The following is a 13,083-nucleotide window of genomic DNA, read 5'->3' as shown; positions in this document are numbered from 1 at the left end:
AACACTTTGGTATTCATTAGTTTTTCCACTGCTCATACAATAAATTTTAGACAACAGCACCACCTGCTGTTCATTTTTTCGGTAGAAAATTAGTGAAAAAAAATGTAAATGTTGCTATTTTTAGAATGGACTCCTTTCAAATGACTCCATTCTGCTCCTAAACTTTTTTTTTTTTCAAAGCAACATTACAACACTTTTTTTCACTAACTTAAAGGACCCAGTAACATAAAAATTTTTTTAAAATTCATTCGTATACATTGTAAAAAAACACCAAGACAAATTAAACTTTAAAAGCCTTTATTAAGAAATAACTTACCGAAACTCCACTTCCACTCCTCTTCAGAAAAGGCAACAGGGCGACAATCCATCATGCGGTGTTCGATATCTCCTCCCTGGCTATCTCCTATAAGGAAGGCAGGGAGGAGAAATCGAGCACCGCACAATGGATCGCCTTTTCTGAAGAAGAGCGCAAGCGGAGTTTCGGTAAGTTATTTCTTAATAAAGACTGTATACTAACCAATTTTTTTAAAATATTATTTTGATGTTACTGGTCCTTTAATTGTTTACTGGTTGTGCCAGTCATCCACACTGAACAGGAGGTGGTACTGTTGTTTCAAATTCATTACATTAACAGTGTAAAAACTGCTCTTGAAAACTAGAAAACAATTACCGGTATGTGAACTGCAAGAGCGCTCTGATCAATGTTTTGAGGGTTTACTTTAAGGGGCAGATTTATCAAAGGTTGAGGTGAATTTTGAGCTATATTTTAGGGAATAGTCCAAATTTGATTAAAATTTGAAAAAAATTCAAAAATTCGAATTTCGAAATTTATCATGTACTACTGTCTCTTTAAAAATACGACTTCGACCATTCTCCATCTAAAATCTGCCAAATTGCTGTTTTAGTCTATGGGGGACCTCCAAGAATTGGAGTCAATTGGTGGACTTTGAAAAATCAAAGTTTTTTTGGGGAAAAACCTCGAATCGGATTCGATCAAATGCGCTATTCCTTCGATTCGTACGATTCGAATTCGGCCGAATACGGACCTATTCGACCGAAAACTGACCTATTCAACCAAAAAAACACCTTTGACTTCATTTTGGTTGGTCTTTTTGAATTCAAATTTCAAAGTTTTTTCAATTTGAAATTCGACCCTTGATAAATATGCCACTTAAGGTAACATGATCTGTGCAAGAATCATCTTTGCAGGACTGAAAAAGTCTGGTCAATTTCGATATTGTATTTTGTAGCCAAAATATTAATTCAATACACAGTAAGAAACACCTTCCCGACCCAAGAGAAAAATGATCTCAATTAAAGAGAATGATGAGTATGACTAAAGAGCTTCCTCCAGATGATTTCTGCTCCAGATATGAGATAGACAGCCCTACTGAGTGATATTTCTACAGATACAGATAAATCCAGTCATCTGGCTTTACTCTCAGTACTCGTATCTCATATCTTACCACGGGCTTTTTAGGCACCTGAAGTTAACCCTGACTCTGCTGTAAGGGCACAATAAATAAATTCTACTGACATTTGAATGAAACCATTTCCATCAATAATATAAATGGAAATTCCTTTGACCTAAACTTATGTTAAATGCATCTAATTATGTTGTAGCAGGGCTCACATTGTTTTTTATTCCAATAAAATCATTAAAATCAGAAGTTAGTGTGGCTCATTCTAGAATGTTGGAAAGCTTATCTCTGATTGGATAATGTTAAAGGGGTTGTTCACCTTTGAGTAAACTTTTAGTATGATGTAGAGAGTGATATTCTGAAACAATTTGCAATTGTTTTTCATTTTTTAATATTTGTGTTTTTTTAAGTTATTTAGCTTTTTATTCAGCAGCTCTCCATTTTGAAATTTCAGCACCAGCATCTGGTTGCTACGGTCCCAATTACCCTACAACCGGGCATTGATTTGAATGAGAAACATGAATATGAATAGGATAGGACCTGTATAGAAAGATGAGTGATTTAATTATATTAGTAACAATACATTTGTAGCCTTACAGAGCATTTGTTTTTTTAGATGGGGTCACTGACTCCCATTTGAAAGCTGGAAAGAGTCAGAAGAAGGCAAATAATTAAAAAAAGTTTAAAATATAAATAATGAAGATGAATTGCAAAGTTGCTTATAACTGGCCATTCTATAACATATTAAAGGGATCCTGTCATCGGAAAACATTTTTTCCCCAAAATGAATCAGTTAATAGTGCTACTCCAGCAGAATTCTGCACTGAAATCCATTTCTCAAAAGAGCAAACAGTTTTTTTTTATATTCAATTTTGAAATCTGACATGGGGCTAGACATTTTTCCCAGCTGCCCCTGGTCATGTGACTTGTGCCTGCACTTTAGGAGAGAAATGCTTTCTGGCAGGCTGCTGTTTTTCCTTCTCAATGTAACTGAATGTGTCTCAGTGAGACATGGGTTTTTACTATTGAGTGTTGTTCTTAGATCTACCAGGCAGCTGTTATCTTGTGTTAGGGAGCTGTTATCTGGTTACCTTCCCATTGTTGTTTTGTTTGGCTGCTGGGGGGGAAAAGGGAGGGGTGATATCACTCCAACTTGCAGTACAGCAGTAAAGAGTGATTGAAGTTTATCAGAGCACAAGTCACATGACTTGGGGCAGCTGGGAAATTGACAATATGTCTAGCCCCATGTCAGATTTCAAAATTGAATATAAAAAAATCTGTTTGCTCTTTTGAGAAATGGATTTCAGTGCAGAAGTCTACTGGAGTAGCACTATTAACTGATTCATTTTGAAAAAAATTGTTTTTCCCATGACAGTATCCCTTTAACGTTAACGTGAAGGCAAACCACCCTTTTATGGTTATTGGCCTGGTGCACACTATAATCAATGTTTCACTTTGTTATCCCAAGGAATTTCATTATTCAGTAGTATAGATTCTTGAGCACTTTTTAAAGAACATTTAAAGAATGGAAAACTGTTCTACCATAATTAGTTTAATGCCTGAAGTATATTCCTGTTTGCCCAAACTCTTCCATGCATTTCCCATCATACCAGATTGAGCCTCCTACTGCCCATTCTCAAAACCATTATAATAAGTGTAATAGGTGTCATATAGAGCATAGGTGTAAAAAAGAAAATGTTGATGTCCACTGTCCATGGCAGAGGCCCATCATGAGATTCTCTGGTGCTCTGGCAGTTCTGGAAAAGATTCATCTTAAATCAAAACGAAATTAGTGGGCAATCAAGTCTGGTCAGTCTTTAGCTGATTAAAATGGTCCGGTAGATGCTTCATTTAGAAGTTATTTCATAACAAACATTCATTGTTTAATTAAAAAATGTGGCAATATTCCAATCTATGGAAACAACTTACTTTCCTCCTTTGCAGGTGCAAACTGGTACCTATTATCCGGAATGCTCTGGACTAGGATTTTCTTTATAAGGAATCTTGATATCCATGTAATTTGGATCTCCATACCTTGTCTACTTAAAAATCATTTAAGAATTAATCAAACCCAATAGGATTGTTTTGTCTCCAGTAATGATCTATTATATCTTATTTGGGATCAAGTATGAGTTACTGTTTTATTATTACAGAGAAAAAGGAAATCATTTCTAAAAATTTGAATTATTTGATCCTGTTCTCTGGTAATTTGGAGTTTTCTGGAAAACGGATCCCATACCTGTACTGCAACTCGCAGTTATGGATTCTGGTTTCGACTACAATAACTTCTTGGCACAGCAGCTCAATAGAAATGTCAGACCTCTGAGCGGAATCAGCTGGAAGAGTCCTAGAAATAAATTAATTTGAGGGAAAATGTAACTTAAGACACAACTTCCAATTTTGTCTCAGATGTCATTTACAGCCCTGGTGAATATGATTTTCCCCCGCTGATGTGATATTTTACCAATGAAAAGAGGAAAGTTCCACTGGAATTAATTATACATTTCCAGCTGTCAAAATGTTAAACACAGGATTAGCATAAAAGCTTCATTGGTCACATTCCAGAGTTAGTGTCACAGTCCAGGGATTTATTATATTCATAATATGATAGACCTTTAAGAAAATGTATTATATATACTGTATATATTTTGCAGCGAGAATATTAAAACAAAAATAAGTTTGAATATGCTGAACATGAACATTTGCTCATTTTGCAGCAAGGTGCGAGAATGTCTATGACTCGGATATTGTCTTCATCGTCGATGGTTCGTCCAGTATTGGTCGGGCAAATTTTCGGATGATCAAGACCTTTATGGAAGGGGTGACCATTCCCTTTATAAATGTTATCAGCAGGGAAGGTGTACGTTTTGGCTTAGTGCAATACAGTGATGATCCCAGGTGGGTATAAACAGATTCTTAGCTTATAAACAGTGACTTTTTTGGAGAGCCATTGAATAGTCACCAAAATGCCTTTCCTACCATGTCCAATCAGAATCTGTCCATTTCCAAACCATTCAATAAAAGCTACTCAGTTTAGTCTTTGAATGTCACAAAAGCTCTAGTTTTTAAGTTGTTGTTGGGTCTCTTTTATTATCTGCAGAACAGAGTTTACATTTACCACTCACCGGAATGGGACAGAAGTGGTTCAAGCTCTCAGAAACCTGGGCTACAAAGGTGGAAACACAAGGACCGGTGCTGGGTTGAGATATGCCGGGGATAATTTCTTTGGACCTACAATCATCAGACCCAATGTCCCTAAGGTACCATGAACTGCTCCCAAGTACATAGAATTATACTCTTTATATTTTAGGATATAATCAAACATCAGAATCAAAAGGCAGACTAACAATTAGGGATTAGGTATGGATCTTAGATACCGTATGATCACAAGTTCTTCAAATATCAATATAGGGCATCAGTAGTGATGGGCGAATTTATTCGCCAGGCGCGAATTTGCACGATTCGCGAAACGCCCATGATAATTCGCCCATCAAAAACGGACGCCAGCGTCAAAAACAAGACAGTGTCAAAAACAAGACGCCGGCGCTGTTTCGCGAATTTTTCGGCGAAGTGAAACGGCGCAAATTCGCCCATCACTAGGCATCAGCTGACTTTGTAGGGACCAAAATTAGTTTGATGATTAACTTGAAAGCTTTTTGACCTATGATGCCTGTTTTTTGAGATAGTTAAGGATCAAAATCATGGTTCAAAATAAAAAATGATTATAGAATCAATATGATGAGGAAGATTCGGAAATTAAAAGATGACCTTAAATGGACAACAAAGCTTTAGGCTTCGTACCATATCTGCCTTGAAGGATTAATAACACTGACTATTTATTTATAGTTATGTAACAGATATTCTTATCTTGTACGTGTCAAAATAGTTTCCCTTGAGGAGAAGTCCTCTAATTTACTGCAGTAGTTTTCATCTGTGCTCTTATTACTGTCTAACTGTAGACTTGTTTGCTCTGTTGTATGTTTTGTAGCTGTGACAACAAGGATGACCTGTTAAATCACGCTACTAGACATTTTGTTTTCAATTTAACTTTTCAGGTTGCAGTTTTGATAACAGATGGAAAATCTCAGGATGATATAGACCCTCCATCTCAAAGACTTAAAAATCAAGGCATCAAAGTGTTTGCTGTGGGTAAGTTAATACAGTGCCCAGGACCTGGTCTGTAGTAACTTCACTGCTAGGACAGGGGTGTCTTGATACTTCCAGCTTCTCATGGGTAACAGAAAAGATACTAAACTAGTACAAATAATGCCAGGATGTATTTTTATTCCAGGCTGTCATCATAAGTGAGAATACCAACCTACTGAGGTTTTAGGAATGCTCCGTAATGCTTACAAACACATTTTCAAGGCAACTGAGGAAGACTAAGTGAACCTAAATAATCATATCATAAAACCAAGTCTTTGGTTCACACTATCTGGCTTCAGTTGTGGTATGAACAAAGCTAGTTAGTCAACACCACTGCCTGTCAGGGAAGCAGCAACATATTTCTCTGTGTCTGCCTAATAATGGCTTTCCATTACACCAGGAATTAAGAATGCAGATAGTCGGGAGTTGACCCGAGTGGCATCCACTCCAACTGAAGATTTCTTCTTCTACGTCAATGACTTCAGAATCCTTAGCACCTTGCTCCCCGTGGTGACTCGGAAAGTTTGCACCAGCACTGGTGGTGTTTTGATTACTGATTCCAGTAAGTTTGACCTTTCCCACAAACTAAAATGTATCTTTGAGTTCTTTGAGTCCTATATTTAGCTAATGTCTTGGTTTTTATGAGTACTACAGAAATGACCTTGAAGAGGCACTAAATTCATTAGTTTATTGCAGAATTGCACCTTTAACCGAGAAGCTCTATGCTATATATAAATTTTTGAGTGATTTTATGTAATAATTTTCATAAGACAGCTGCATTGTCTGGTCTTCTTCATGACCAGCTTTCAATGACATAAGACCATGGATCCTTGCTTACTAGGATATGAATTCTACTGCATCCTCTTTAAGGATAACATCACACAACAGGGTATTGAAAGGTTTACAGAAGTTTGTGCCACAAAAAACCATGGAACAGTGGGGTCTTGTCCAAGGCAGAATCTAAAAATCAATAAAAGCTGCCTAGACACATGGAAATTGGGAAAGTAACTAAGCTTCTTCAACTGACAATAGCTATTTTTGGCCCAGGAACTAGCAAACATAAACCTTATCATAGGCCACAGCAATGCAAGCTCAGAGTTTTTGAGGACCCTTGTAGGTACATCAGAGCTCTGCTAGTACATTAGAGAAGCTGAAAGCATAGGAAGAAATTTTAGTACAACATAGACTTATGCAGTGTGCCCCTAAAACCATAATAGGAAGGACACAAGATAGACAAAACTGAGTGGCATTATCATAGCTGTGGAAATGCAAAGGTTACACCCATTATCCTAAGTCATGTGAAAGTTTTTATGGGAAAGATTACATACCAAAGAAGTTAGCTCAAGGCTGACTTGTTTTATGGACTCTGCATACCATTCTTACAGACTGAAGAGTAATGTCCCAATAGGATTTATGGGCAACTGATGCACATCCCCTGGGTCACTTGCTTGGTGCTCCAGGTCTACTGATCACTTGAAATGTACATTTCTATATTATGACTATGAGTAATATAGACTGGCCCTATTTGCATAACTCTGAGATGCTAGAACCACCCTTGGTTTGGTAACATGGAAGGAAAATAGGATGACGATCAGATGATCTAATGAAAAGACTATCCCTGAAGTCTTTTTTGTCAGCATTGCTAAACTACAACTAACATAAATTGATTATGGAGGATAATCAGTGTTGTAGTTAAAATTACAACTTAGGTGGACACCTACATTATTGTGCTCACATTTGAACCTGAGATATAAAATACATAGGGATCAGTTACATGTTCTTTACACTCTTTGAAATAAAGCCTTCTTTTTTTCTGCAGCTTCCCAGACTTACACAGGACCCTCCAACCTGGTTTTCTCTGATCAGACAGCCAACTCCATGCGAATCCAATGGGCTGCAGCAACTGGCCCAGTTACTGGCTATAAAGTCCTGTACGTTCCTCTCACAGGTCTGGGGCAGCAGATTCCATCAGAGCTGAGAGAAGTAAGAACCTTGTTTAATATATAATATGTATTATTTGGACCAGGACAACCAGGATCAGTTGACCCCTAGGTGTATATAATACAGGGAATAGCTAATTTAAATGAATGACAGCGTTGTATAGGAAACCCCTAGTGAAGACCATACAGAGTACAGGATTCTATGAACAGGTCTGGACAGAGGTTCAAAAATAGGCCCTTGTTAATTATAGTATTACACTTATAATATAAATGCAAATAAAATATGCCATGGTCCATCCTTCATGGAACTGGCTTACTGAATATAACAAATGGAAATAGAAATGTCTTCTGCTCAAAGAAGACATTGCAACAGATATTTAAGGCACTACTGTGAACTGCTTATGGGGCTTTGATGTTAACTTCCAGGATCCTATACTACACTACAAGCCTTTTCCAATCATCCCATCATTCAGTTTGACTTTGTGCAAGGCATGAAATACTATTAGTTACTGTTCTCTGATATTTGATTTACAGATCACTTTTACTGCAGGACAGACTGCCGCCGTGCTGCAGGGTCTGAGAGCTGGGACTGAATATTTAGTCACTGTTACAGCTTTGTACGCTAACAGCATTGGGGACTCTGTGTCTGGCAGAGGAAGGACAGGTAAGTTATTCTCGTTGGCTGATACTGTGGAGGTCTGTGTCTATATCCAAGTTAATCGGATATTCATACTCATCAGGCCATATCTTACACGAGATGATAGAGGGTGATGGAGATACATATTTGTGCCCATTCCACTTTCTGCAATAGATGTGGTTTCTCAGAAATTCTAAAAGGTATGGGCATTCATCCAGGTATCACAGCGCAGGGTAACGGAGAGGTATAGAGCTATGTAGGGGTTTATATTAGGCAAGTTTGAGTAGCCTTTAGTAATGCTTACATGAATGTATGGGATCCGTTATCCAGAAAGCCCCGAATTACGGATAGGCTATCTCCCATAGACTCCATTTTATCCACATAATCCAAACTTTTAAAAATATTTTTTTTCTATAATAATAAAACAGTTCCTTGTACGTTATCCCAACAAAGATAGAATTTTTCCTTATTGGAAGCAAAACCATCCTATTGGGTTTATTTAATGTTTACATAATTTTCTAGTAGGCTTGAGGAATAAAGACCTAAATTAAAGAAAGATCTATTATCTGGAAAAACACATGTCCCAAGCATTCTGGTAAACAGGTCCCATAATTGTAGCCCCAAATGGCATCAAATACTAAATGTTTCCTTTAAAATGTTTTTTTAGTGAGTCCTCTTGGCATATCCAACTTCCGCATAGTGGAGTCCGGTCCCTCCTTTCTAAGACTGGCATGGACCCCTGCTGGAACTGAATCCCCAGTGGGCTACCGGCTTACCTACGCTATAAGAGGTATGTTATCAGAGTTATTTGGTGTATGTCTGGAACCAATGTCTAACTAAGGGTAGTGGCCTGGAAATGTTAAATGTTTCTGCAAATGATCATACAATGGTGGACGCCCTGCTCGTAATCACTGTTCCGGTTTTTGCTTTTTTATCCAAATGTATGTCTGGAACCAACGTCTATCCTGCTATTTTGGATGGTTAGGCCCAAAGGTGCTGAATTTTTACTGTCTTACTGTGGCTTATTCATAGGGGAAAGGTAATGGGCGGCACTTGTGCTTCATTTAGATGGAAACTACTGCAGGGAGCCCCTCCTGGTGCAAGGTGCAGGAGAGTCCTGTATTTGCTGCCTGCCTATGACATTGAGCGGCACCATTTTTTACAAAGCACTTTACATCCCTTTTCATAGAAATGTTTTGCCTCTTAAATGTGTCCTACTGAATTCATCGGTTAATGTCAGGTCTAGAGTGACCATACACTGATTTGCTCTTTCTAATGGATTATTTTGGAAATGCACATCATTAATTTATGTGTAAGGACAATGTTGTAAAATATTTTACATGCCTTTATAAACTGTCAGTTATTTGCCTCTAGAAGCTCAATTCTTGTCTAGACCCTAATTGGGCAGGCCTGCTGCTGGCTCTGGCTTGTATCTCATTAAAACAAATTCCCATTACCACACCCTAATGAAGCTGCATTTCCAAAGGGAAAACTAATTCCCAGTCCTGGTGCTTAATCGGATAAATCAGAATATTTTGTTCCTAAAGACAATTTGCTTCACTGTAGCTTCTGAATACGCCACTTGCTTGTGCTGAAGTCATGTTGTTGTCTCTTTGTTTCTTTCCTCAGGTGACAGTCGGACAGCAGAGAGGACCTTGGGTGCCGGAGCCACATCAGATACTGTCAGTGGCCTAAAACCTGACACTGAATATGTTCTCATTCTGTACCCTCGTTACCAGAGTCAGACTGGAAATCCTGTTACAATTACTGGCCGTACTCGTAAGTTGTGCATCTTGTTGTCTTATATTAATAGCTACTCATTTATTAATAGCTAGCTCATAAGAAGTTATTTATTAACACAAGCAAAAGCAAGTAAAATCACATTTTTTTTAAAGAATTCCAGATTATATATGGACTCCCAAAAAATAGTATGCGCTTATTATTTGTGGCGTACCAACTACCAATGTGAGCATTACCAAAAAGGCTTTAGCTTACAATCCATTAGGTACAAGCCTATGTATAGGTTGGTGTCACATGCAATGAAATCTCTGGAAGCCTCACCTTCTCAAGGCACATTTTAACTGCAGGGCTCCCTTGCATCCAAGCACTTTGTACTTTGCATCCAGGCAGAGTAGAATCAACTGGTGTTGAGGCTAAATCACATCTATAAACAGCATTGAAGGGGTTGTTCACCTTTTAGTATGATGTAGAGAATGATATCCTGAGACAATTCGCAATTGGTTTTCATTTTTTATTATTGGTGGTGTTATTTCGCTTTTTATTCAGCAGCTCTCCAGTTTGCAATTTCAGTAATCTGGTTGCTAGGGTCCAAATTACCCTATCAACCAAGCATTGATTTAAATAGGAGACTGGAATATGAATAGGAGAGGGAATAAATAGAAAGATGAGTAATAAAATGTAGCAATAACAATACATGTGTAGCCTTACAGAGCATATGTTTTTAGGTGGGGTCAGCGACCCCTATTTGAAAGCTGGAAAGAGGATACAGAGGCAAGTTATTAAAAAAACTCTAATTAAAAAAAATAATAATCTAGGCCAATTGAAACTTTGCTTAGAATTAGCCATTCTATAACATACTAAAAGTTAATTTAAAGCTGAACCATCCCTTTGACACACATGGATGGGAAGAATACTGTTCTTTTTTAACTTTGCAAATTGCACTTGCTATAGTAAACCAGCTTTATAATTGTGTCAAGACTGTCACTTACTGTGCAATAACACCTACCTGTTCTAACCTTAGAGCGAATTGAAGGGGTTGTGCAGCTCTCCCTGCAGGATGTTACGTCGCAGAGCATGACTGCAACGTGGAATAGGGTCAGTGGCGCCACTGGATATCGTATTTCATGGGTGTCACAGTCAGGTAATTTTCTTGCTACTGCTATGTCCAGTTCACTCATATATGGAGCTACTTATTGTACACATAATGTTTTCAGGCTTAGGAAATCCATATACTGTATATAGTCAAAAGGAATTGACCATTGAACCCTTGTTCCACGTATTCCGTGTTCTGCATGATGTGAAGTTAAAGCTTCTCTATCTACTTGAGATCATGTATTTCACTAAGCCATACAGAATGTTCTATTTCCCAGGGTGCTGGATTGATGATGTCACTATATTGATGATATAATCAATGTCATCAACTCTTATCCATTTGCTAGGTTCATGAGTGTAAATAGTTCTCTCCTGACCTCCAAATCTGGCAGGATACCACCACTGGCAGTAGTTTCAGTGAAAGTGGCCAAGCACCAGTGGGTTATGGGTTTCAGAACAAGCAACTTTTATGAGTATCAGCTCCTAGGTGACACTGCAATTCCAAAAGTGTTAGCCAGTTGACACTGCAGATGCACATTTCCTAAGGGGTTATAAGCAGTAACGCAACTGGCTGGCGCCAGTCCCCCCCCTCCAGAAGTGATGTTCTTACCGGCTACATCAGTGAGCGATCAGCTGGCAGGCCCTGAGGGGGTATGGCCCCAGGTCCAATTGCACCCCCTTCACCCCCGGTGTCATGTTCAGCACCCTAAATCCAGAACCAGTGCTAGGCTCCCTGGTCTCGGCTCTTGCTTTGCCTTTCACTTCAGCTAATTGGATGTCACCAAATCTTAATAAGAGAGGAGCCAAGCAAAGGGTTCTGGACGAGCAAAGGGGCACCATTGTTTTACCAAGGATATTGGATGGAAAAAGTAGTCAGGCACGCCAGGGCTAGCACAAGCAGAGTTCAAGAATAAACAGACAGGCCGGGTCGGTACAGGCAGCGTTCACAGGATAATCAGACAGGCAAGGATCAGGACTGAAGAGTGTAGAATAGTCAGGCAGGCAATGGGCCAATTGTGTGATGACGTCATCACGCCAGTGCGTTAAACCTGGAAGTGCGCGCCGCACACCATAGGAGAACCGGCACTCAAAGGACAAGAAAGCACTTGGCGGGTGTCCCCGCCGGCCACTAGGCCACCAGGGTGAGCGGTCCTTGCGGACCTTACACCCGGTAGTTCCGCCACTGGTTATAAGAACCACATATGTAGTTAATAGTCATGCCTATGCCTAAGAATCCTAGTCATGCCTATGCAAGGTGAGACAGTAATAATTAAATAATGTTAAATCAACTGCAGTAGCACACATTGAGGCATAAAACCTTAGACATTGAGCTGCTGGACGATAAAGAATGCTTAGCAGCAAAGAAAGCTCCTGCACTCTTTAATTAGGTCTTTTACAACTATGGCACACGGTGCATTTTGTAATTCAACTAGTGGAGAAGCACCCAAAACCATATCTGACAATTCCCAATGATGGGAGACTGTGTGACAGTACTGAAGGTTATTGGCCTTAAATGACCTTATGTGATATCTCTGCTAGTGATTTCAGCCCCATTGAAGACTATAGGAACTATTTGAGTTTCAGATGCCTTGTAGCATCAGCTTTACAGAGCACCTACTTACACAACTTCTTTATACATAGGGACTGAATTCTGTTTAAGCAAATCAATACCTTTTTATCATTGCTCTCCCTATGTATGCTCAGGCTCTACTGCTGTGCAATCAGTCATGTTGGCATGTTTCATCCAAGTGTTACCTTATCTCACCACAAAATTAAATCATGCCAGAACACGCCTTTGGCCTTTGATGATGGGAAAGCAAATACATGTCTCCCGGAGCCCATTTCCGGGCCTGGCATTGTCTACGTGGTTCACGGTGTATGCAGGGAGGTGCCCACTTAGGTATTTGGAATCTGTTCAAACACAGGAGATTTATGATATAGTGAGTGAGACAATTAAAGAGCAAAAAAAATAAAGTCCTTAAACAACCTTCAGAGCGAAGTGGAAACGTTAATGTTTGATGGGTATTTTGTTAAGTGCTCAATCCTAATGGGTTTCTTTGGTTTCTCACACTGCAGATGTTTTGGTAAAATAAATTCACATGTACTG

General features: G+C 38.9%; 1 protein-coding gene across 3 annotated transcripts in view; it reads left to right on the top strand.

The window, feature by feature from the left end:
* Positions 1 to 13,083, top strand: part of LOC108714669 (collagen alpha-1(VII) chain) — a 145,565-nt gene that overhangs the window by 17,715 nt on the left and 114,767 nt on the right. For all 3 annotated transcript variants that reach the window (XM_018259085.2, XM_018259086.2, XM_018259084.2), the window contains exons 3-11: positions 4,139 to 4,319; positions 4,522 to 4,681; positions 5,477 to 5,570; positions 5,968 to 6,129; positions 7,387 to 7,550; positions 8,042 to 8,171; positions 8,812 to 8,934; positions 9,774 to 9,923; positions 10,906 to 11,025. In XM_018259085.2, coding sequence (XP_018114574.1) covers positions 4,139 to 4,319; positions 4,522 to 4,681; positions 5,477 to 5,570; positions 5,968 to 6,129; positions 7,387 to 7,550; positions 8,042 to 8,171; positions 8,812 to 8,934; positions 9,774 to 9,923; positions 10,906 to 11,025 — 1,284 coding nt within the window. The remainder of the gene's footprint in view (positions 1 to 4,138; positions 4,320 to 4,521; positions 4,682 to 5,476; positions 5,571 to 5,967; positions 6,130 to 7,386; positions 7,551 to 8,041; positions 8,172 to 8,811; positions 8,935 to 9,773; positions 9,924 to 10,905; positions 11,026 to 13,083) is intronic.

The sequence above is a fragment of the Xenopus laevis genome, chromosome 4L (assembly GCF_017654675.1).
Source record: "Xenopus laevis strain J_2021 chromosome 4L, Xenopus_laevis_v10.1, whole genome shotgun sequence".
NCBI lineage: Eukaryota > Metazoa > Chordata > Amphibia > Anura > Pipidae > Xenopus > Xenopus laevis.
This window is presented reverse-complemented; position numbering and strand designations above follow the sequence as displayed.